Source organism: Lithobates pipiens, unplaced genomic scaffold (assembly GCF_037356315.1).
Source record: "Lithobates pipiens isolate NorthernLeopardFrog02 unplaced genomic scaffold, aLitPip1_a1.2 Scaffold_3, whole genome shotgun sequence".
NCBI lineage: Eukaryota > Metazoa > Chordata > Amphibia > Anura > Ranidae > Lithobates > Lithobates pipiens.
Genome location: NW_027507790.1, coordinates 55,675,893 through 55,702,892, shown reverse-complemented (window position 1 = coordinate 55,702,892; position 27,000 = coordinate 55,675,893). Strand labels below are relative to the sequence as shown.

The window sequence follows — 27,000 nt, the reverse complement described above, 5'->3', positions numbered from 1 at the left end:
TGAATAGCATTTGTAACTAACCTTATATTGTCTGTGATTTGTCTGCCTGGGATGAAGCCTGATTGATAGGGAGAAATTAAGGAGGGGATTATTGATGCTAATCTATTTGCCAAGATTCGACTGAATATTTTAAGATCATTGTTTATTACTGAGATTGGTCTGTAGTTCTGTGGTAATGTATGGTCTTTATTTGGTTTTGGGATGAGTGACATATTTGCATGTAACATCTCCTCTGGGAAATGGTCCCCTTTTAGAACATTATTATATAATTTTATTAAATTTGGTATTAATATTTGGTGATATTGTTTGTAATAGAAGGAGGAGAATCCGTCTGGGCCTGGGGCGGAATTTTTCTTAAGGGATTTGATTATTAGAAGTAGTTCATCTTCTGTGCATGGGGCATTTTATATTATCTAATTGTGTTTGCGTAAGTTTAGGAAAGGGAAGGTTGTCTAACCAAGAGAGTGATGTAGGGGGGATTGGCAAGGACGGGGTTGAAAGTAAATTTGAGTAAAAATTTTTGAAAATGGAGAGTACTTCTTGTGGGTGGGTGATTATTTGATTGGAGTTATTTTTAAGTTTATAGACATGTGTAGGTTTGATGGATTGGTTAAGCTTTCGTGCGAACATTGTGGAGTAATTGTTGCTGGATAAGAAGAATTTAGCCTTCGACCATCTAAGTACTTTTTCAGCTTTAAACGTAAGTAATGAGTCCAGTTCATTATGTTTTTGGGATATTACATTAAAGATGTCAGGGTCATGAGTGTTTGTATGAATTTTGTATAATTTGTTAAGGTCTTTAGTGATAGCGTGGATTTTTTCCCATTTCAGTCTGTTACTTTGGGCAGCTCGTTTGATAAGGTGACCTCTTAGAACTGCTTTGTGTGCCAGCCAAAGCGTAGATGGGGAAATATCTGGTGTTGAGTTTAGTGAAAAATATTCTTTTATTTCCATTTCAATTTCATGTTGGTGGGCGGGATCTGTTAGTAGAGATTCGTTGAGTCTCCATGAGTAGGGGGTAGAGGTTAGGCCAATAAAATGGGTACTAAATGTGACAATATGATGATCCGACCAGGAGCAGGGAAGTATAGTGGCGTCTTTTGCATTAGCTAGGATTATTGGGGTACACAATATGTGGTCAATACGGGAATATGAGTCATGTGGGTGAGAGTAGAAGGTGTACTCTCGCGCACCTATATTTAGTGCTCTCCAGGAGTCGATCAGTTGTAAATCATTGATATGTGAGGTGGTTGTTTTTGAGGAAGATTTAGAGTTAGGGTTTTGTTTGCTGTGGTCGAGATTGGGTTGGGGGACTGAGTTAAAGTCCCCACCTAAAATAATATGTGGTGAGTGGAATTGTTGAAGTGTATTAAAAAATTGTAAGAAAAAGGTGGATTGGGCATCGTTTGGAGCATATATATTAGCAATTGTGATGTCTCTACCTGAGAGGGTACCTTTAATGATTATAAACCTACTGTCTTGATCCTTGTAAACCTGTTGAAGTTCTAATGGAAAGGAATAATGCAAAAAAATAGCAACTCCTTTGGTCTTGGAGGAGGTGGTTGTGTAAAAAGATTGATTAAATGTTTTATGGAAAAAAGTAGGGTGATTGTCTTTTCATAAAATGAGTTTCTTGTAGCATTACTATTTTTGCATTGAGTTTTTTATATTGTTCGGGGAGTTAAAGCCCTGAACATTGTGTGATACTGACGTGATAGTCATTGTAATTTTTTTTACAGGTCTGGGAGTCAGCAGAAAGTAAGGGTAATACAAAGTATTCATTAAAATCATACCTCCAATGATTAAGTGTGGTTGAATACATTAGTGTGTATAATGAATTAACAGATATTACTTTTTCTCTTGAACTATGCATATCTAAGCTTAGTAGAAAAAAATGTACCATGTATATAGTTACATGAAAACATTAGAAATGGTTCAGTAGAATTTTGGTTCTGCCAAAAATAATAGTCCAATAATAACCAGAGTAATAACAATGATAATAAAAAAAAAAAAAATTGTAAGGGATTGAGAAAAAAAAGGTTCCTCAACCGACAGAGAAATTTGTTTAGACCAGCCGGTCTAAAACTCAGTGTGAGAAAATTACAAACGAGGATTGTGAGTTTCATCCAAAACAGTATAAAATATCTGATTGTAAAAACTTTGGAATCAAAATTGGGTAATAGTTGAGAAATCCCTATGGGTAGGGAGAACATAGTAACTGAGTGGGGGTAAATCATGACGGCATAGGGCAGGGCAGCCACAGTGGTTAAAGATGGTGTGTAATTTTGTGCTGCCTATGGAAAAAGAGAATAAATAGTAAAAATGAGAAAGAAAAATAAATAAATATATATATATATATATATATATATATGCGGAGAGTAAGCTTGAATGAAAAAAAACTTAAACAAAACTAAATAAGGGAAAGGATAAGAAAAAAAAGTGAGTGGAAGGGTGCCTTTGTTGATTTAAATGTAGCAAACATATTGTGTTCTAACAAATCTGCTAAAGGTTCTGCAGTTCCCCTAAAGAAACACAAGATGGCAGCGTTGGGTAAACACACGCTCTAGCAGTAAAGCACATATATAAATGAGTGACATTTTGTGAAATCAGTTACAACTAATAAATGTAGTATTGAGTACAAATCTGATCACTGTGAAATCTGGGATTTTAATCTTTGTATTGCTGGACTGAATATTCGAGAGAAAGAAGGAAAAAAAAAAAAGGGGGAGAATATATAAAAAAAAGTGAAAAAAAAATAGAGGGAAAAAGGGAAAAATTATAAAAAATAAAAATAGAGAAGTCTGAAAATTCACACAAGATAAAAAAAAAAAAAAAAAAAAAAGAGTATTCTGCTTGTTGGAGGTAGAATGGTATACAAGGGAAGTATATCTGGTCAATCTTCATGTATGAGAGGGAAGTCTACTAGTTCCATTGTGCGATTTCAAGTCTCGCTCTGTGACCGTCTCTCCTTGAAGCTGGGGTGTTCCAGATTGGAGCAGGACGTGGTGTAACTGGGGTGCGAGGAATGTTGCTGGGGGTCTAGGAGGCTCAGTTTAGTTAGAATGTCTCTTCCTTCTGTAATGGTGGTAGCTATATAAGTGGTGCCATTGTGAGGGATTATCAGCTTAAAGGGAAAGCCCCATCTGTATCTGATTCTTGCTGTGAAGAGAGCAGATGTAATCTCCTTCATATTTCTGCGTCTGTCCAGCATTGCTTGGGAGATGTCTGGAAAGAGTTGCAGTTGTACTCCATCCAATGTAATGTTCCTGATGCCACGTGCCGCCCGCATTATTTCTTCTTTAATAAGAAAATCTTTGAGACATAAAACAATGTCTCTGGGGGGGTTTGTCAGGAGGGGGTTTAGCCCTCAGAGCACGGTGAATTCGGTCACATTTAAAGGAGATAGGGTCCTGATCAGGAAGCAGGGATTGGAATAGTTTAGAATAGACGATCAAATCTGTGATCGATTCTGGAGCGCCTCTAATTCTAAGATTGTTTCTTCTGTTACGATTGTCCAAATCTTCCACGTGTGCCTGTAACTGTAAATGCAGAAGAAAGTGTTTCATGCTCCCTTGAGAGATCATTAAAAGCGATTGCAAGCTCATCATGCTTGTTCTCTAACAGGTCTGTGCGCATCCCTATGGCTGCTATCTCCTGAGACAGTGTGTTTGTAGATTTTTGTATCTCAGCTTGAAAGTTGGAGTGTAATTTAGTATATAAAGCCTCTAAGCTAACATCCAGTTCTGCTTTTGAAAGTGGATTGTACTCACTGTTGTTTGCAGGAACTGAGTCTTGTTGCAGAGGCTTTGTTGTATGAGGGAAGGTAGCAGATGAAGGAGGTCCGCCGCCAGCGCCATTTTTTGCCATGCTTCCTGGAGTCTGTGATCTGAGAGGGTATAGAGAACGGGACTTCTGGTGGCTCCCACGTCTCCCCTTCTGCGAATTAGGCATGCACAAGGTCTTGTCGTCGGGGGTGTGTAAAAAAGGAGCGTTTTCCGGTGTTTATTGCCCCGGGATTGTAGCTGAAAGCCCAGTGGATGCCGGAGCTCTCCTTAGGTGCGGCGCTCCGTTCCATGCTGCGCATGCGCCCCCCATGAATCTTCTTTTTGAAGTGATCTCCTGGGGGATCTCCAGTGAATGAATTGGCGGGGGGAGAACGAAGTAGAAAGTTGGAGGCAGAGAAGAGTTGACGGGGACGGGATGATAAGTTGCTAATGAGTGAGGAGGCTGGAATTGGAGGCTGGTTGAAATCTCTCTGAGCCTTAGTCTTGCACCACAGGCGCTTGTGAGGACAACTATGTTTTTTTCAGACTTCTAGTATCTGTTTGCCAAAGTTGAAGGAGTCGGGACCTGATTCTGTGTGTAGTGAGGGGGGGCATTGAGACCAGTGAGGCTAGAAGTGAGGCGTTGTAGACCGAAGTGGCTAGGTTAGTGCAGGATAGGGGTGAGATTTTGTCGTAGAGGTTGTCAATGGCAGAGTAGAGAAGGTTTGAGATGACGTAGGTTTCTGCAGGTATCTTTTAGGCGGCGGTGCACTCGTGATGGCAGGGTGGCATTTAAGATTGGGCGTACCTGTACGCCAATATGCCTGCCCGTGCCATTCTGCGTACATCGGCGTGCACTGGTCGGGAAGTGGTTAAGGATAGAGGACACAGCTGTCAAGAGAGAGTGCATGTTATATGGAGAGTGCATGTTATAAGGAGAAGGAGCTGAAGGGGTAAACATGGTCATCTGATGTCTGTCTGGTGTTTTTTAAAGCATTTTCTTGTGTTCATTTGCTTTGTTCATTAGCGGGGTGGGTGGTGGGTGGATTTGAATAAACAATCAAGAGGTAATAAAGGTTGGCTGGTTAACAGAGCAAATGGATATTTACCTTTATTTTGTAAAAACAGAGTTCAAAGCAGGTGGATACAGATCAACTGCACAGCTAACCTGTTTCACACTGGATATGGTCCTTAATCATAGCTAGAGTGCCACACATACATACAGGTGTGTGTGTGTGTGTGTGTGTATGTATGTGTATATATGTGTATGTGTGTGGCACTCTAGCTATGATTAAGTACCATATTCAGTGTGAAACACGTTAGCTGTGCAGTTCATCTGTATCCACTTATGCTTTGTTTTCTGTTTTTACAAAATAAAGGTAAATATCCGTTTGCCCTGTAAACCAGTCAACCATTTATTACCTCTTGATTGCTAATAATTTCTATTTGACTAGATAATCTAGTCAAATAGAAAACACCTGTGAGCATCAAATTACACATCAGTCATTAAACAAATGAAAAAATCTTCACAGAGAATTCTACATATAAAAATATGTACAATACATACAAAAACGAAAGACAAAAACACAATAGACATAAAACATCCCCATGCAGTATAAAAGTTTGTATGTGATTAAAAAATGCATGCACTGGCACATGCAACGAAGAGGGGAATGACCTTTACCTCTTACCAATGCATAAGTGTAAGTGCAAGCAGCTCAAAGAACCCCCCTCCTTTTTCATATTATTGTTTTAATGTTTCTTTATTCTACTTTTTTATTTTTATCCTATTTATCTTTATTTTTATCCTATTCTATTATCCTATTTTTTCCTACCTCTTTGTCGCCCCTCATCCTATTGCTAAAATTAGGCTGCATATGACCAAAAATTAACATATATATGCCTCCCGATGTCTATAAGAATCAAATGACACAGAACATGATGAAAAAAATTATACAGGCATCAAAGAGAATATGTGGAAAAACATATATGAGCATATGAGTATATTCCCACAACAAAAATGTTACCACTTGAGAGAATTACATGGTACAAATAGAATATGCCAAAGATCATTAATACATAAATACAAGTGAATAATTGATTATAGTAACCATGTCACATGAATCATGATGTGTGTGACTGCAAGAGTCCTAAAATTAAGACAAAAAGCCACTGGCAAAGCAAAGCAAAAAGTAGTAAAAAAGGGGGACAAGGGGAAGAAAAAAAAGAAAAATGAAAATGAGGAGGCGATGAGTAGAACAGAACTCAGATGGAAGCATACAGTGCTACACAAACAACAATATTCCTTATCAAGGAACAGAGATTAGACATGTAACTGACCCAGTGAATAGGAAAATCACATGTAAACCTCCTACCAAAACCTAACAACCGAACCACCTCCTAATTATATGAATGTATACAAAAATTATGTGCACACACCCACATCCATATAGATAAAATATATCAAATCAAAAAAAGAGAATTCCCCGCTGACGTCAGTAGAGATATGAGGAGAGAGGCGGACCATGCTCTTTATCAGGCTTCATGCAATGATGTACTTCTAACCACATACTTTTATACGAACACTATAGGGTGTAGCCTCACAGGTATATCATATTAATGGCATCATCAGTAAATCTTAAAAAGGAACCAATTTTACCCATTGCCATCCTCGTACATCCCCCTAGCATAAAACAAACTTATAAGAAAAGATATAAATCATAATCCCTGTTCATTTCCTCTGGATGCAGGGACCTCAATTTATTTATCCTGCAATATAGTATATATTGATGAGACCACACAAAAAATTAAAGATAGGATTGCCCAGCACCGCTGTACGATTAAGCACAAGCAGCCAGGTTTGCCAGTTTCCAGGCATCTAGAACAGGGCCACAGTGCTTCAGATTTGAGATTCATGGTTCTAGAGGAGGTACTTCGAGATCGGAGAGGGGGTGACAGGATACTTAAATTGAAACAAAGAGAACTATGGTGGATTGAGGTCCCTGCATCCAGAGGGAATGAACAGGGATTATGATTTATATATTTTATCATAAACTTGTGAGAGTTAAATTTCATGCTTCCTTACAGGCTGAATTGAAATATACAGGACAGAATAATGGAAGGTATCCAGAGATGGACTTTGGCTGATTGTGTTTTGCATTAATGTATGTTTTGTGTCCCCCCCCCCCCCCCCCCCCACTTTTATTGTTTTCTTTTGATCCTTCCATGATGATTTACCATTCCATTGTTATAAGAATTGAACTTCTCCTTCTATCTGAAAAGCGTAATGATTAGATGAATGGTGAGTATGTACTAATGAAGTTTAGTTTTATGCTTAGGGGAGGTTTGAGGATGACAATGGGTTAAATTGATTCTTTTTTGAGATTTAGGGATGATTGCATTAATGTGATATACATGTGAGGCTACACCCTGTAGTGTTAGTATAAAAGTATGTGGTTAGAAGTAGATTATTGCATGAAGCCTGATGAAGAGGATGGTATGCTTGCAACTGTACAGTAGTAGCACTATCAATTGTAACTATTTTGATGCCTTGAAGAGCAGCATTTGACGCTAAAATATATCTTTTTGCATTGGAGATTGTGTTCCGTCATAATATATAAATACACACAGTCACACACACACACACAGTCACACACACACACACAGTCACACACACACACACAGTCACACACACACACACACAGTCACACACACACACAGTCACACACACACACAGTCACACACACACACAGACACACACACACACAGACAGTCACACACACAGACAGTCACACACACAGACAGTCACACACACAGTCAGACACACACACAGTCAGACACACACACAGTCAGACACACACACAGTCAGACACACACACAGTCAGACACACACACAGTCAGACACACACACAGTCAGACACACACACAGTCAGACACACACACAGTCAGACACACACACAGTCAGACACACACACAGTCAGACACACACACAGTCAGACACACACACAGTCAGACACACACACAGTCAGACACACACACAGTCAGACACACACACAGTCAGACACACACACAGTCAGACACACACACAGTCAGACACACACAGTGGGGCAAAAAAGTATTTAGTCAGCCACCAATTGTGCAAGTTCTCCCACTTAAAAAGATGAGAGGCCTGTAATTGTCATCATAGGTATACCTCAACTATGAGAGCCAAAATGTGGAAACAAATCCAGACAATCACATTGTCTGCTTTTTGAAAGAATTTATTTGCAAATTATGGTGGAACTCAAAAGTTCATCTCAATACTTTGTTATATATTCTTTGTTGGCAATGACAGAGGTCAAACGTTTTCTGTAAGTCTTCACAAGGTTGTCACATACTGTTGCTTGTATGTTGGCCCATTCCTCCATGCAGATCTCCTCTAGAGCAGTGATGTTTTGGGGCTGTTGCTGGGCAACACAGACTTTCAACTCCCTCCAAAGGTTTTCTATGGGGTTGAGATCTGGAGCCTGGCTAGGCCACTCTAGGACATTGAAATTCTTCTGACGAAGCACTCCTTCATTGCCCGGATGGTGTGTTTGGGATCATTGTCATGCTGAAAGACCCATCCACGTTTCATCTTCAATGCCCTTGCTGATGGGAGGAGATTTGCACCCAAAATCTCACGATACATGGCCCCATTCATTCTTTCATGTACACGGATCAGTCGTCCTGTTCCCTTTGAAGAGAAAAAGACCCGAAGCATGATGTTGCCACCCCCATGCTTCACAGTAGGTATGGTGTTCTTTGGTTGCAACTCAGCATTCTCTCTCCTCCAAACACGACGAGTTGTGTTTCTACCAAACAGTTCTACTTTGGTTTCATCTGACCATATGACATTCTCCCAATCCTCTTCTGGATCATCCAAATGCTCTCTAGCAAACCTCAGACGGGCCCGGACATGTGCTGGCTTAAGCAGAGGGACACGCCTGGCACTGCAGGATCTGAGTCCCTGGCAGCGTAGTATGTTACTGATCGTAGCCTTTGTTACGTTGGTCCCAGCTCTCTGCAGGTCATTCACTAGGTCCCCCCGTGTGGTTCTGGGATTTTTGCTCACCTTTCTAGTGATCATTTTGACTCCACGGGGTGAGATCTTGCACGGAGCCCCAGATCGAGGGAGGTTATCAGTGGTCTTGTATGTCTTCCATTTTTCTAATTATTGCTCCCACAGTTGATTTCTTCACACCAAGCTGCTTGCCTATTGCAGATTCAGTCTTCCCAGCCTGGTGCAGGTCTATAATTTTGTTTCTGGTGTCATTTTGAGGTGGTGGACAGGTGTCTTTTGTACTGATAACAAGTTCAAACAGGTGCCATTAATACAGGTAATGAGTGTAGGACAGAGGAGGCTCTTAAAGAAGAAGATACAGGTCTGTGAGAGCCAGAAATCTTGCTTGTTTGTAGGTGACCAAATGCATGAAGGAATGGGTCAACATACCAGCAACAGTGTGCGACAACCTTGTGAAGACTTAGAGAAAATGTTTGACCTCTGTCATTGCCAACAAAGGATATATAACAGTATTGAGATGAACTTTTGATATTGACAAAATACTTATGTTCCACCATAATTTGCAAATAAATTCTTTCAAAAATCAGACAATGTGATGGTCTGGATTTGTTTCCACATTTTGGCTCTCATAGTTGAGGTATACCCATGATGACATGATGACAATTACAGGCCTCTCTCATCTTTTTAAGTGGGAGAACTTGCACAATTGGTGGCTGACTAAATACTTTTTTGCCCCACTGTGTGTGTGTGTGTGTGTGTGTATATATATATATATATATATATATATATATATATATATATATATATATATATATATATATATATATATATATATATATATATATATATATATATATATATATAAAATATAATGTGAGCTTGTTATATTTCCTCCTTCACGGCACCCCCCTATGACTTCACCATTGATATGAACAACAGAACCATTGGTCCCTCCACACATGCCAGGGTCCTGGGTGTAATCCTTGACTCTGACATCTCCTTCAACCCCCATATCCAATCACTGGCTAAATCCTGCCGCCTTAATCTCCGCAACATCTCCAGAATTCGACCCTTCTTGACTAATGACACCACAAAGCAACTTATTCACTCCTTGATTATTTCCCGCCTTGACTACTGCAACTCTCTCCTTAATGGCCTACCCTTAAGCAGGCTAACCCCCCCTTCCGTCTATTAGGAATTCTGCTGCTAGACTAATGCAACTCACTAAACGATCCGTGACTGCTGCTCCTCTCTGCCAATCCCTTCACTGGCTCCCCCTACCCCACCATGTAAAATTCAAAATGCTAACCATAACATACAAGGCCATTCCCAACACTGCCCCATCTACATCACCAACCTCATCTGCAGATATTGGCCAAATCGTCCCCCTCCGCTCCTCCCAGGACCTCCTGCTCTCTAGCTCCCTTATTGCCTCCTCCCATGCTCGCCTTCAAGACTTCTCTAGAGGCTCCCCATCCTCTGGAACTCCCTGCCCCAGTATATCCAATCGGCCCCTACACTGTCCACCTTTAGGAGATCCCTGAAAACTCATTTATTCAGGGAAGCCTATCCCACACCCATCTAAATGAACTGTACTGTAATTGTTTTGTCCCCCTATACATTGTAAATCGCTGCGTAAACTGTTGGCACTATATAAATAATGTGTAATAATAATTATATATATATATATATATATATATATATATATATATATATATATATATATATATATATATATATATATATATATATATATATATATATATATATATTATGATTACGCGCCATATCCGGTGTGAAGCGCAGTAGCTATGCAATTGGTCTGTATCCACTTATCATGCTTTGAACTCTGTTTTTACAAAATAAAGGTGAATATTGGACTGCGGCTATCCAGCATTATTTTGTTCCTATGTCTCTGTTGAAAACAGAGCTGGCACCCAACCTGTTTGTAGAGACAGCTTATCCTAAGAGGGATGATTGTCTTAGAGCGGTGAACACCCATATCCTATGGTCCTAATGTCTAATGGCATTCCCTGCATTTAGGTAAAAAACACTCCACCCAATCCCTAAACACTTACCTGTTTTCTGTCACTTTACTAATGCTGTCCTATCTACATAATCGTTATTGCACTTCCTGCTCTCACATTAGACACAAGAAGTGGGGGAGCCATAGCTACCACTGCTGCTGTGTCAGTCAGACTCCTATGAGGGGGGACTTGGGGGAATGGCTTGGTTTACCAGCACTAGGAGTGTCTTTGAATGCACACAGCCCGACCCGAGAGTCTGCCCGCACCAGTTCCCCCATAGCATGCAACTTGCTATGGGCACACCGTCTGGAAGATGGAGCTGACCATGCCAGTAGGGGACTGCCAAAAAATGTAAGGGACCTCTCTGTGCAATATCCTTGCACAGAGCAGGTAAGTATATCTTATTTTTTATTTCAATTAAAAGAAATTGGCCTTTAGAATGACTTTATTTTTAGAGCTTAACTTCAGCCTAATGCAAGTTGATGAATTTTATTTATTTTTCATGTGAGTATAATATGGAAGATTTAACATTGTATTGACTAAAATATCCAGAATTATGAATATTGGGATTTACCGTAGCATAGTAGATAGAAAAAGTACATATAACTTTACACACATGTTTTTGTTTCACATAGTTCATGATCTGCGACAGAAGACGGTTTCACTACAGTACCAGCTACAGCAAGTGCAACTGGATCGTACTACACTAACTAACAAGCTCAAAGCCTCAAAAGCAGAAATATCATCTTTGCAACAGGCACGTGAGTGGTACCAACAACAGCTCACATTGGCTCAAGAAGCTCGGGTCCGACTACAGAGCGAGATGGCAAACATACAGGTATATGCTTATCCTGGTGCTAGCACATTTAGCATTGTATGAAATTTGTATTATGGTTGATTATAACATAATTATCACTCTGCTTCATGCCCCCATAGGCTGGACAAATGACCCAAGCTGGGGTTTTAGAGCACCTTAAAATAGAAAATGTGACGCTCTCACATCAACTGACAGAGACACAGCACAGGACAATTAAGGAAAAAGAGCGCATTGCTGTACAACTCCAGAATATTGAGGTAGGCCACGTTTTGTTTACAAATTCTTCACTCTGCTACTGTCACAGAAGGGGGAGACTGCATAAATAGGTCTTCTGCATTGTGTTTTTCCTAATATACTGATGTTTTTGCATACATCCAATCCAAATTTCATAAGTAAAATTAAACATGCCGATTTAAACATTTTATTCTGAATTTTTTTTTTTTTATTAGTTTAGTTTACTGTCATGCATAGTTGTTCTGAAAACCTGTTCATAAAAAAAACACCTCTGCATTGCAGAAACATCTTGTTTTATTGTATATGCCTTCATTAAAAAAAGTGACTTGCTTTACTATGACTTGAACTTTGTGTAGGCAGTGACTTTATTTTGTTTTTAATTTTCAGGCTGACATGTTGGATCAGGAGGCTGCTTTTCATCAGATACAGGAAGCAAAGAACATGGTGGAAGAAGATCTTCAAAAAAAACTTGAGGAGTTTGAGGATGAACGAGAGCAGTTGCAGAAGCTAGCAGATTCTGCAGTTGCTTTGGAACGTGAAATAGAGCAGGTTTGATTCCTATATTTTTGACTGGTTCAAAGAAAACCTTGCCTGTGAGAGACATGGAGGCCATGACTTATTCTCCAATGTAGCCAAGCTGCCATGCTGACATTCTTGGTCACTGTTTTGAGTCATCAAAAAATGCTAGTAAGGACTGCTATCTTTTTTGTTATATATACACTTCTGGGTCATTGATTCAGATAATATTTATGACAGTAGGTATGCATAACAGCCAAGCAACTATTATTTCAGAAAAAAAGGTTAGCACTGGCAGCCCCGTGATTTTTCTTAGGAAAGTACCTTAACATTTATGGGTTGGAATTGTAGATTATAATGAAGAGAGAGGTCCATGGTTTAATTTAGTTTTCTGTTCATATCTTGTGTTAGGTGAAGCTAAATTTGCATCAGAAAGATCTGCAGCTTGAAGTTCTCCAGCAAGAACATCTTGAAATCCTGAAACAGCTCACATCAACACAAGAAAATCTTCATACCAAAGACCAGACACTAAATGACCTTCAGATGCGGTATGATGAACTTGAGGCCAGGCTTGTGGAGCTTCAGAATGATGTTTCTTCGAAGGATGACACAATTCAGTATCTACAAAATCAGAAGATTGTTTTAGAAGTGGCATTGCAGACTGCCAAGGTGGAACAAGAAAGTTTAGACCAAGGAGCCAAATGTTTGGAAGAAGGGACTGAAGCTGCGGCAGAAATTTTGGAACAGTTGCGCCAGGACCTTGCATTCAAATCTGGACAGGTGACTACATTTGAAAAACTTTTTCAGATTTTGTTTAGCTCATGGATTCATCTCTAAATGCTGGTGCTGATTTTTTTTCATACTTTGACATACAGAAAAATGTGAAAAGATGATAATGTGAAAAATGATAACTAGGATATGGTCACAAAGTGCTGAGTCATTATTTTTTACATGCAATTACAAAATCTTTACAGAATTTTCTAATACTCTGTAGGTGGAGGTATTGCAGCAAGAGAATGCAACTTTAAAAAAACAGACCCAGAAAGTGAAAGAACAATTTGTCCAGCAAAAAGTAAGCATTTTTCTGTAGTGTATTCACCACTTTGTGTATACTATTAACCATTTCCATATACAGACCATGTTTTGCTGATTAAAAGAAAAACTCGCAATAACGTTTGTTAAAAAATAATTGCCACAATTATAATTATTATAGTGGGGAAAAATGACCTTTCCTAAAGAGTTAACAATAAAATTATACTAAAGTAGTGCACATAATATAATCTAAAACTTAATAAATGTTCTGTTGGTCCATAAGTTCCACAAGTTGCATAAGTGTAGAACGAACATCAATTCCTACAGCTTCTTACAAGATCAGCAAGGATCCAGCTGGTGTAGGGAGACTATCGGCAAATGGTGCAGGAAAGGGTTAAAAACCGAATACATTTACGTTAATATTTATTATTACATTTTTTTTATAGTATTCCCAAAATATATGGCAACGATGATAATTATAGTCCTTTCGTTGCCAATAAATTTCTATGTAAAACGATTCCTAACTCCTATAAGTACTGAATTCCTAATAAACTACTTAGATACAATGGGGGAAATTGGCATGCCTAATGCTTTCTTTCTAAATGTAAAAAAATGTGGCCCCTCAAATCTCTGCTTAATGCTGGCTGTGTAGGACAAGCCGAATAAGTCTCTGGATCATCCCAGGCACCTGACCAGCAAGGCCAGACTCTTCCTGGCATAGTGGATGTCCCATTCAGCACTAGGTTGGTGGTAAACCTTTCTCCCTGTGACTCGGAAGGTTATCACAACTGCCATGGCTGGTATGTACATCTTGCGTGGAAAATTGACAGACTGCTTCAGTCGCCCAGAGGTGTTTCAAGCCGGAACACCAGATGTGGACCTTCTGGCATCCAGGTTCAACTGCAAACTATACAGGTATGTCTTCAGGTCCAGGGACACCCTGCTGCTTTCGCAGTGGATGCTGTGATGACCACTGTAGGCTCAGTGGAGCCTGATATACTCTTTCCCCTCCAAAGCTTCTCCCTCATTTCTTCCATAGGATTGTGATGGAGGGTGTCTCAGTTATTCTCATTGCACAGAATTGGCCCAGGAGGATGTTATAGTCATACTCTGAGTCCAGTCAGATTTTCCATGGGCCCTTCTGAAATGTCCAGATCTGCTGTCTCAGGGGGCACAACCCTGCTTCTCAGTCATTGGCAAGCCCAGGTCCTGAGAGGCAAGAGACTCTCAGCTTTGCTCATCTCTCTACAGTTCAAATCACAAGAGAGTCTATAGTGTATCATCACACCTGTAAGGCTTTGTTTGCATGGTCCAAGGCTAGGAAAGTCTATCCTTGAAAGTACTGTGTGGTACGAATACTTTCCTTTCTCCAGTCTGGTCTGGATCACCGTCAAGGGACAAATTGCATCTTTCCTCATTACAACAATGAGATTTGTTCAGGTGGTTATAATGAAGACAAACCATCTCAGGAATCAGTCTGCAAAAGACATTGTGAAACAAACAGCAATTTCTTCAGAACGGAGAGATGCATTGTTTAGATGGGCGTCAGCCTCTACCACCTTTTCTGAAAAGCAATTAACCACAGATAGAGCTGTGGCTTCCTTCTGTGCCATATTCTGACTGACCATTTTTCTTTTCCTTCCAAGGCTGGATTTTGTTTTGATACTCTGCACCACAGCCACAAGCCAAGTGTTTTACTCGCAGTTGCGGCATGGTCCCTTTTGACTTCAGTGGAAGTCACCTTGCTACCTACAAGGCCAAATGCAGAAATTTGCAACATAGTTTTGTAAAACCCTTGCAGTGTTTATAGATCACATGGAGGGGAATGCATTTTTCTCAACAAAACTGAAGTTACATTTTAATGAAATGTTAAGGGAGAATTAAGCACAAGGAATATACTGATTAGGGGTACATATAGTTAGATTGTGCTCAAAGACTCTGTACCTCTTTTATTTACTTCATCACTTCAGTCTAAGCGCAGTTTAGTGGAAAAAAGTGTAAAACAAAGTTAGTGTTTGGAAAAAAGTGTAAAACAAAGTTAGTGTTAAAAAAATAAAACCGAGGCATAGGAGTGTTTTTATATTTCCTGTGATTATCAGCTCCATCTAGTGCCAAAAATGTGGTACTTTCACAAACCGTTTTTTTAAAAAATGAATTGCTTTCAACCTGTAGAGTAAATAGCCTGGGAACACTTGATCTCTATTCACGCATAATTAATGTACCAGTGGTTTTGCTGGGTGTGTGTGTGTGATAAATAATATTTCCTCCTCAGATTAATTCCCAGGTCCCAACAATGATGTTGGATGACATATTTGTGTACTGGTAAGTGAGCACAATGTTATGACCTTTGCCTTCACTGCCCAAGCCTCAAATGCTCATGCAAGTGAATATAATGTACGGTAACAATTTATGTTACCGTGTGCACGCCCATATAATAGTAAAAGGGGAATAAGGCTCTCCTAAAATAAAATGCATACATTCAGTTAGTTTACGTCTATTACATTTTGTGAAAGTCGCACTAATGTTATATAATTTTTTTTTTTTTCAAATATAGTTTTTTTTATGAACGCCCAATGTGGGTTAAGAAAATGCAGGCATAAAAAAGGGAAGTCATAATCACCATCAACATAAGATGAAAGAGAAAAGACAAGGTTTCATATGTACATTTGGTTGTTTAACAAGTAAGAAACCCTTCCTGCATCGGTATTGAATGGCAGAAGCCTTCTCTATCAGTGAGTATCAGTTGGAGAGCGTCGACGGGAGAGAGGAAGCGTAGGCCACTCTCTATCTCCTCTCCCATCGCCCTCTCTCCTCCCGCTCCTCTACTCCTCCTCCTCCCCCGCTCCCCAAAACGTCCCCCACATCATCTGGGTGGGGGCCTGCAGTAGGAAGCGAAGAAGCCGGTGGGGGGGGGGAAAGGGGGGGTGGAATGTTGGGAAAGGGGGGTATAGCATTGGGGCTCATAAAATGGGTGTATGGTAGGGCCCTGGTTGATTCAGGACGGTCTTGGAACGTAGGCTTGTAGGGGGTATCGGCCTTGTCAAGAGGTTCTTGGGGCGAGAGAATGAACGGATTCCAGAGTGCCTGTCTTGTTATACTTTCCTGTTGGTGTCGCATGGTGAGCTCTAGGTCTTCCATTTTACGAATTTCCTCTACTTTCCGTATCCAACTGGCCATCGTTGGTGGGGTTTGACTTTTCCAATAAAGTGAGATACAGGATTTTGCGGCATTCAGTAGGTGATATACAATCCATTTTTTTTTCTATCTTATAGTTGATATAGTGGAGGCATGTAGTAGGAAGAAGGCTGGGTCATCTGGGACATTGTATTCTGTGAACTTTTGAATAATTGTTCCTACTGTGGACCAAAAATGGGAAAACTTTGCTCAGGATCACAATACATGTAGTAGCATGCCCCTGTCTCCCTGGCACCTCCAGCAAAGTGCTGGCGTGTTTGGGTGATAAGTATGTAGCGCTTATGGGTTGAGGTGTCACCTTGTTAGGAGCTTGTAGTTTGTCTCCCGCACTTTTCTGCTTTCCCCATTTACTTAAGAAGGGCAGGGATGAGTGTCCCGTCGGATGTCAGGAGGTTATACATTATGGATAAAACCCTCGGAAACGTACCTTCTTTCAAGCAGTATTCCTCAAATGTCTTTAGGGGTCTGCTATAGCTTTGCGGATTTGGTACGGATGTAAGGAAATGCCTTAGTTGGATGGTGGTCCAAAAAGGCAGTTTAAAGGGACCTGTTTCGATTTGTAAAGTCTCCAGCGAGGGCCACAAATAATTTTTCAGAAAATGTTGTGCTCATGTGTGGTTTGCTATGTGTAGTGCATTTCTAACCTGAAGGTTTAACCTGGGGGAAAATTGTGAGTTCCCTAGAATGGGATATAGCGTATAGTTAGGTGTGGATAGTGATTGTGTAAGGTAAGTTTGCGATCCTTTGCGAAGTGTTTACCCTATTAGTGGGTGTTTCTTCAGACGTGCTGGTAAGTGATCATAGCACAAAATAGTTCCCTGTAGTGGCACTGGTGTTTGGGCTTGTTCTATCTCCATGCAGAGCTTTGAGTCCTTATGACGGCATCAGTCTATAATTCTACCTAGATTTGTGGCTTGGTAGTATTTATGCACATCGGGAACCGCTAGACCTCCATTAAGCTTAGGGAGGAATAGTAGTGTGCGGGGTTAACAAGGTTTCCTATTTGCTCATATGAATTTATTGAACTGGGTATGTACTTGTCTAAAAAAAACTGCGTTGGGATTAAGATTGGGAGTGCCTGCAGCAGGTAGAGTAACTTGGGTAGAATTCACATCTTAATAAGGTTACATACATCTGCCAAACCAGGAGTGGAGGCCCTTGTGCCATGATTCTAGTAAGATCTGGGTTTTAATCAGTAGGGGTAGGAAGTTCAGGTTAAAGGTATGGGTTAGGTCGGGACGGAGGTGCCCAGGTATTTTAGGGTAGTAGATGTCCACTTAAAATTAAAATTGGAGTGGAGTGTTGATATAGTGGTTGGAAATATCTCTACTCCCATAACTTCTGAAAATTTATTATAATAAATCAGGTTAGATATGGTTCTGTAAGTATCAAACTCTCTGAGGAGGTTCAGGAGAGAGATCGATGAGTTAGTTAGGGAGAAAAGTAAATCATCTGCAGAGACTTTGTATTGGGTGTCTCCAACCGTAAGGCCTTGAATGTCTGGGTTAGTTCGAACTTGACATAGAAACGGCTCTAATGATAGGGCAAAAAGGAGTGGTGACAGCGGTTAGCCTTGTATAGTCCCATTCGCAATTGATAGGGGATCCGAAAGTATTCCATTCGTTTTGACCTGTGCAGTAGGGTTTGAATAAATGTATGCAATCCATTTAGTCATAGTCTCCCCTAGTCCTATGTGTTTAAGGACTGTGAACATATAGTTCCAATTGACCCATTTGAAAGCCTTTTCTGTGTCAGTATTTATAAAGATACCCTCTACAAATCTGCCCTTCTCAAATACAACTATTGCCTCCACACTGCTAAACAAACCTATTACAACACTTTCATCAAAACCCTCTCAGGCAAACCTTGTCAACTCTTTTCTACCCTTAATTCCTTACTTTTCCCCCCACTGTCCCCACCCACAGACTTTCTTACCGCTCAACAGATTGCCAACCATTTCAATAGCAAAATTGACACAATTCACAAGGAGATATCCAACATTCAAATTCCTCCCCTATCCAACACATCCAAAAATCCTGCCGCCTTAACCTCCACAACATCTCCAGAAAAAAGCAACTTATTCACTCCTTGATTATTTCCCGCCTTGACTACTGCAACTCTCTACTTAATGGCCTACCCTTAAGCAGGCTATCCCCCTTTAGGCTATTATGAATTCTGCTGCTAGACTAATACACCTCACTAACCAATCCGTGACTGCTGCTCCTCTCTGCCAATCCCTTCACTGGCTTCCCCCTACCCCATCGTGTAAAATTCTAAATGCTAACTATAACATACAAGGCCATTCACAAAGGCGCTTCCATCTACATTGCCAACCTCATCTGCAGAGATCGCCAAAATCGTCCCCTCCTCTCCTCCCCTGCTCTCTAGCTCCCTTGTTACCTCCTCCCATGCTCGACTTCAGGACTTCTCCAGAGCCTCTCCCATCCTCTGGAACTCCCTGCCCCAGTATATCCGATCAGCCCCTACCCTGTCCACCTTTAGGAGATCCCTGAAAACTCATTTATTCAGGGAAGCCTATCCCACACCCACCTAACTATCCCCTAGCCACCCCCATCAAATCATTCTCTGCAGCTATTACCTTTTTGTACCACCACCCCCTCCCTTTAGAATGTTCATGTGTAAGCTGTACGAGCAAGGCCCTCCTGTACCTTTTTGTATTGAACTGTACTGTAATTGTGTTGTCCCCCCTATACATTGTAAAGCGCTGTATAAACTGTTGGCGCTATATAAATCGTGTATAATAATAATATAATAATAAAGATGGAGGTTGTATGGGTTTGGTTAGCTGCATCCATCAGATTCAGTACTTTATTTGTGCTGTCCCTAGCTTCCCTAGTGGGGATAAAGCCCATTTGGTCAAGGTAGATCAGAGTTTGCAGATGACGGGCTAGTCGGGTCGCTAAAATCCTGGTGAACAGCTGAAGACCGGTGTTCAGAAGGGAGATGGGTCTGTAGCTACTGCATGCTGTCGGATCTTTACCCTCCTTAGGGATTACCGTGTGCCCATAGTGTATTGCCGGAGAAGGCAGCTGTTTTTCCCTAGGTCATTGTAGAGAGTCACCATATGGGGGCTAAAGGTCAGGAGTAAAGTTTTTTTGTAGTATTGAAGTGTGAGATGGTCTGGCCCAGGGGCCTTACCTGGCTTAGTTGAGCTAAGTTGTAGTTCCAGTTCCTCTGGTGTGATCGGGGCGTCCAGTTCGGCTATACAGTCTGGTGTCAGTGTAGGGATCTGGGTGGATGATAGGTACTCCTCTATCATGGTTTTCGCTCTGGGCTGGCCCGGTAAATTGTATAGGGTCTCATAATAGTCCCTAAAAGTTTTAGCGATTTGTTTCGGATAGCTTGACCTTTGTGTCGGTTGGAGTCTTGATGTGAGGGATGTAGGTTTGTATTTTAACGTCGCTGACTGCTCTGGCAAGGATTTTCCCACATTTATCTCCGGATTCATATGTTTTAAGATGGCATTTTTGAAGCACTGCCTTATAGCTGAGGATGTTGTTGATTTGATTGTAGAGGGAGGCGAGTTCAGCCTCTAGGAGGGGACCAGGGAAACTTTTATGTTGTGACTCAGTAGTGTGGAGTTTGGTAAGAAGTAGCTCCAAATGTTTCTCTCTATTTTTTAATGCAAGCGCTGTATTTTATAAAGATACCCATAATGACCGCCTTGTGAGCCTCCCACACCACTCCCGGTACGCAGTCTGCTGTAGTTTGAAAGTAGAATTTTAGTTCCCTATTTGCCTCCTCCAGGACCTCTGGCCTCTGTAGGAGGCTTTCGTTTAGACGCCAAAATCGATTTCTGTGAGAGGGGTTGAGAGTACATAGGTCCTATAGGGGCATGGTCAGACCACGTCCTATGGCCAATGGAAGAGTCCTTAACTGCATTGGAGTTGGCCGCGGGGAATGAGAACATCTATTCTTGTGTATAGTTTGTGGGGAGGAGAGTAGAACATATAATCCCTTTCTCCCGAGTACTGAAGGCACCACACGTCGACCAACTAAGCTTTTGTGTAGAATCTGGGCAATTAGTTTACGGGAACCTGTCGGGATGGATGATGATCCCAAGGAAGTGTCTACATTAGGGGAGAGGGGGACGGCAAAATCCCCCCCCCCCCCCACCCCTGAGGATCAGTTGGCCACCTTGGCATTTAGAGAGCTTAGAGTGTGTTGTATGAAAATGTCTTGATGGTCGTTTGGGGCATATATGGTCGCTAGCGTCAATTGTGCGTCACCTACCAGACCTTTGAACGTAAATCGTCCCTCATCCACCATGGAGTCTCGATGGGTCCAAGGTAGTCTACTAGATGGAAGTATTGAAGCCCCTCTAAATTTACTTTTGTTAGTAGAATGATAGGTTATGGGGAAGAATCGGTTTTGGAGGACCGGCAGCCGGTCCTCTTTAAAGTGAGTTTCTTGAATAAAGGCTATATCTACCTGCGCTCATTTTAAGTCATTCATCAGCATACGTTTCTCCGGCGTGTTCAAACCCTTCGCATTTATTGAGTGTATTTTTAGACTCTACTTAAGGGAGCACAGTGTGAACTGAAAAGACTTAAAGGTGAATAATTGAACCGCAGGGGGATGGAAGGAAAAACTAACAATAGCAAGCAGTAGGCTTGCACTAGCACAGCTCGACCAAACTTGGATGAGGGATGTGCTGGCCTATGTGGGGGAGTATCTGGAGATGACCCATCCTGCCCAAGCAGACTAGTGGAGCTAGAGACACTTGGCTCCTTGCACCCGACTCTCGGGGTCCCCACGTCCCCCACAAATTGGGTGTGGGGGTGAGAAAGGCTTACCAACTCGAGGCCCACGCGGGATATCGCTCAGCGCCCACTGAGTATCCGTATCAGATAATTTGCCGCACCCAGAGACCCCAAGCCACGATATCATATCATCACATCAGCCTCAACACCAGCCGGTGCTAGAGACTCTCGAATATAAAAATGTATGCATCTTCCTGCCTCACTGGTTATACAATCCTGGTGTAGACATCCGGGGGGGTCATCTAACATCAATGCTTATATCAGCTCCTCCTGGATATTTCAGGCAGACATAGTACATTTACATCCCTGTAAGACTATAATGAATATAAACGCATAACCAATGGCAACAGTGAAAAGTTGGGTGTAACTGGAACGAGGGGCCCAACCCCATTCAATATACACAGCGAGTCAGACCCCTCATCCCCCGAACTGTGGAGGTGGCTAACGCCTCACGATTGTTTCCAGTAAGCTGCTCTTAAATCCGGATAGTGGGGCATATCGGGTAGAGTCTGGGAGAGCCGCTCAGGGTAGTGATGTAACGTATGGGGAAAAAAAAAACTAGGTTTAAACTGGGGGGGGGGGGGGGGAAGCAATGGTCACTACCGCATGGAGGGGGAGTGCTTGCTTCAACTCCTCTGCGGGCACGGCTGGAGATTTCTCTGCGAGGTCAGCGGGCCAGAGCGGCTGCCTGTTGGCCAGTTCTTGATCCTGATAGGAGCCGTGCCTAGGAACATGAATAGGGCTGGCAGGTCTCTTGAAGGAAGATTGAATGTCCGCTGTTCCTTTCTGAAGAATACCGACAGTGGGTATCCCCAGCGGTAGGTGGTTGCTTGCTGGCGGGCTAGTTCCAAGATTGGACAGAGCATGGCACGTCTCGGGAGAGGTCTGGTAAAATTTTAACGAGTGCCCCTTTGAAGTCCATGTCTCCCGCTTCTCAAGCCTTGCGGATGATGCATTCCTTGTGGGAATAGCGGTGGAGGCGGCATATGACATCTCACAGTCTGTTAGGATCCGTGGATCGCGTGCACAGCGATCTGTGGATCCGGTCAAACTCCAGTCTCGGGGGAAGCTGGGGAGCGAGCTGGGAGTCTGCGGAAGATGTCTGTAGCCATTGCGGCTAGGTCCTCCAGTCCTGTCGCCTCTGGGAAACCTCGTAGGCGGAGATCATTCCCCCTTGCTTCTGTCTTCAATTTCTTCTAGATGCAGTTGCAGCATTGTTGTGGGGTCTATGTGGGCCTCTTGTAGGTGTTCTAATGTAGACATCTGCCACTCAAGGTCGGTCACTGATGTCTCTCCTGCGGTTAGCCTAGAGGATAGGGATCCCAGTTCTCCCCTTCTTGAATGTCCTTGCTGTGCCTCCAGGTGGCCGATAAGGGACTTTGTGTCGGCTTTGGTCGGCTTTGGTTGGGCTTTAAGAAGTGCTCATAGTTCTGCTTTTCCTCAGATCCTCCTGGAGCTGGGCGGCTGGGTCTAGGATCAGGGGGCAGCAGAAGTGTCTGAATAAGAATCTGATTCCACTGAAGCAGCAGGGGATGCAGGCTGGTGTTCCTCAGTTTGGGCCACGCTTGTCTCCCCACGCGGTTCCGCCATCTTTGGAGCAGGGGAGATTAGTTGGGGTAGTATTAAAAATTGTTCTATAGCTCCCCCAGGCTCACCCTTCTTCGTCGCCTTAGATTTCCCCTTTATCCTCCTTTTCTTTGAGTACGTCTTGTGTAGTGGGGGAATATTGGAGCATAATGGGCCTAGCCAGCTGGGAGACAATTTTGATAGCAAATAAATCCATGCCAAATGTACATTAGGGTAGACTACAAATGCTAAAATGTGTATTTTGCGCAACTGAGATATTGTTAAAAAAGAAACTGAAAATGATTTGATACTCAAAAGAATTTAATGATAAGGCCTGGGTACTTAATATATTGAAGCTGCTGTACGCTGTGTCCAGACTTGTCATAGTATTTTTTTAAGAAGATGCCACAGAACAGCTGTGTGCTAGTACAGCAGGTACAACTAATCAGTTTACAGCATTATCTTCGTTTGACAGAAAGTTATCAGCAAAGGTTTTAAATTTATATGTAGCTGCCTAAGTTCACCTTTCTTTAACCACTTCCCGACCAGCGCACAACGATGTACGTCGACAGAATGGCACGGGCAGGCATATTGGCGTACATGTATGTCCAATATTCAATGCCGCCCTGCCATCGGGAGCGCGCCGCCGGTGGCGCTCCCGCGCTGGTCGGGACCCCCGTGAGTCCGGTCGCGGCCGTGAGTCCGGTCGCGGGACCCGCGGACTCGATCGCCGCGGGCATCCCCACGCTCGTCTCACGGGACGGCTGAATGGAGGAAATGCCGTGTAAACAGCATTTCTCCATTCTGCCTAGCAACTAGTGACGCTGATCTCTGCTCCATGTGATTGGAGCAGAGATCAGTGTTCACTAAATGAAAGCCCAACCCCCCCACAGTTAGTAACACACCCCTAGGAACACTTAACCCCTACACTGCCACCCACTGGTTAACCCCTTCACTGCCAGTGTCATTTATACAGGAATCACTGCATTTATATAGCAGTGATTACTGTATAAATGACAATGGTCCCAAAAATGTGTCAAAAATGTCCGATGGGTCCCCCACAATGTCGCAGTCACAATAAAAATCGCTGATCGCCGCCATTACTAGTAAAAAAATATAAAAATAAAAAATTATTAATAAAAATGCTATAAAACTATCCCTATTTTGTAAACGCTATAACTTTTGCGCAAACCAATCAATAATCGCTTATTGCGATTTTTTTTTTTTTTTTTACCAAACATATGTAGAAGAATAGGTATCGGCCTAAACTGAGGGAAAAAAAAGTTTTTTTATATATTTTTGGGGGATATTTATTATAACAAAAAGTAAAAAATAATGCGTTTTTTTCAAAATTGTCGCTCTATTTTTGTTTATAGCGCAAAAAATAAAAACCGCAGGGGTGATCAAATACCACCAAAAGAAAGCTCTATTTGTGGGAAAAAAAGGACGTCAATTTTGTTTGGGAGCCATGTCGCACGACCGCGCAATTGTCAGTTAAAGCGACGCAGTGCCGAATCGCAAAAAGTGGGCTGGTCTTTGACCAGCAAATTGGTCCGGTCTGAAAGTGGTTAAAGAACACAATTTAATGGTACATGTAACTCATTGTATTTTGTAGTAGTGACTGAAAACGTATCTTTAACTACCTTTATACTGTCATATTATAAAAAAAGAAAGAAACAAAATGATGGGGATGTGAATTGGTATTTCAGAAGAGCTGTTTATTAATGATGCTGCTAGGGCTGCAACAACTAATCGATTAATAGAAAACTAATCGATTATGAAATTAAGCGCTTACTATTTTCACAATCGATTAATCGGCCAGTAACATTATGGGGTTAAAAAAAAAAAAATTAGCCCTTTATAGTAAGAGCAAATAATCGCTACTGTAAACATTACTTTCACAGTTCTACAGTAAAAAAAATCAACCCCTTACAGTAGTGATTATCTGCTTTTTTTTTTGTACTATAAAGGGCTAATTTTAGTTTTTTTAACCCCATTATGTTACTAAACGTCTTAGACCTGGTTCACATCTATGTGTTTTTTTGGTACTTTTTGCAAAAACACACTACAGTTCATTTACATGGTTTCCTATGGGACACGTTCACATCTATACTTTTTTCATCCACTGCATATTTGGAAAGGGCCAGGGACTTTTTATTTTTTATTTTTTTTTATTTTTTTATAACTCAAAACAGTGCTTTTTTGGTTCAATATACTTCAATGGAGAAGCTGCAGAAAAGCATGCAAATTGCAGCAAAATCACGTGCGCAAAAATCAAAACGCACAGGAAAAAGCACTGCAGAAACAGATCAAAAGAAAACTGCATAGGTGTGTCCCATGAGACATTGCAAGGCTGACAGTTACAAGCATGACTCCCAAAGGCAGAGGCATGATGGGACTTGTAGTTTTGCAGCAGCTGGAGGGCCGCCTGTTTGAGACCCCTGATATAGAGGATCGATCTGTTACAGTGCCGAGCTCCGTTCCCTGCGAGCGTTGCGACGCATGGGAACGGAGTTTGGCGCCAAATTCAAAAAGTAAAAAACACAGTATACTGTAATCTTACAGTACTGTAGCAAATAATTACACATCACCTTTGTCCCAAGTGGTTTGTCCAGTGTCCTGCATGCAGTTTTGTGTTATAAATACTATTCTTTATGCCAGGAAACTGGAGATTGTCCATAGCAACCCAAAAATTTTCATTTATGTCAAAAGTGCTTTTAGACCAGCTAGAAAACAGCGATAATAAATTGGAATCCCTTGCAGAATTGAGTGATAGTGATTTGTGGGAAACTCATCATCAATCACTAAAAGTAATGACAGCGACAATTCTGCAACTGAGCAAATTTCATTGTTTTTTGCTTTGATTACATTATTGAATATTTTTTATTATTATTATATATTAGAATTTCATATTTCAAACTTTATCATACCCAGGATGTCTACTAGACTCGTTTGGACGGATTTAAGTGAGTTATTTCTAATAATTACAGGCCTACAATAATAAAACGCCAAATTTCCATACAAAATAATAGTACCGCTTTCAGCACCTAAAATCTGAAATAATCATACCGCCAGTGAGGTTAATAGCATATACAGTAGATCTCCTCTAATAGTATATACACTATAGCTTTCCTCTAATAGTATATACAGTATATCTCTTCTGTCTGTTATTTTCAGAGTGGATTAGATATTTTGCTCTCTAACCATATAGTTGGTTATTTATATTTACCCCTGCATCGAGAGATTTTAAACTTTACATATTAACTAAATTATACACCACACTTTTTTTAAGGTTATTGACCGATTAATCAAAACCATAATCGGCCAACTAATAAATTCTGAAAATAATCGTAAGTTGCAGCCCTAGATGCTGCACATAACACTGAGGGGCAGCCCATGCACTCATGTGTTATGATCTGAGCTGTCAAGTGCTGCTAGTGTTTACATTTGAGAGGCCACCACTTCCTCTCACACCAGAGGAAGTGGCAGGGGGAATTTAATGATTAAGGGATCATTCGTAAACAGCAGATCCCAGGCAGCAACAGATACAAGGAGGGGGTTACTTAAAGTCATTGTAATGCCACTTCTATAAATTGCTCCCATCCCCTCTGTATTAGAACAATAAGTTCCTCTTTGTCTGAGTTTTAGATAATTAAATATGCCTATCTGTCCTGATAACACAGTGTCTTCCTGCGCTCAGGTGCCTCCTCTCTCCTCTGCCCAGCTCACAGTTCCAGCGGGCGGGGCCGAGCATTGCCGCTGACATCAGCTGTGGAGGGGAGGAGAGAAGAGGTCAAAGACGAGGAGTCACATGATCGCAGGAAGACACTGTGGTATGAGTAAAGATAGGCATATTTATTATACAACACAGACACAGGGGAACTTATTATAATAAAAAACAAAAATTGCAGCGCTAAATAATGAGATACTAGTGACAATACACACCAGACAAATATAAAAAAAAAAAAATTGTGATAAAAAAATCTGTGAGGGTAAACTCATTGAAAACGGTGAGCCACAACAA

General features: G+C 41.4%; 1 protein-coding gene across 2 annotated transcripts in view; it reads left to right on the top strand.

Annotated features, from left to right (window-relative positions):
- The window catches only part of GOLGA3 (golgin A3), a 173,973-nt gene that overhangs the window by 62,183 nt on the left and 84,790 nt on the right, over positions 1-27,000 (top strand). For both annotated transcript variants that reach the window (XM_077461724.1, XM_077461723.1), the window contains exons 8-12: positions 11,468-11,670; positions 11,769-11,906; positions 12,271-12,432; positions 12,811-13,179; positions 13,394-13,471. In XM_077461724.1, coding sequence (XP_077317850.1) covers positions 11,468-11,670; positions 11,769-11,906; positions 12,271-12,432; positions 12,811-13,179; positions 13,394-13,471 — 950 coding nt within the window. The remainder of the gene's footprint in view (positions 1-11,467; positions 11,671-11,768; positions 11,907-12,270; positions 12,433-12,810; positions 13,180-13,393; positions 13,472-27,000) is intronic.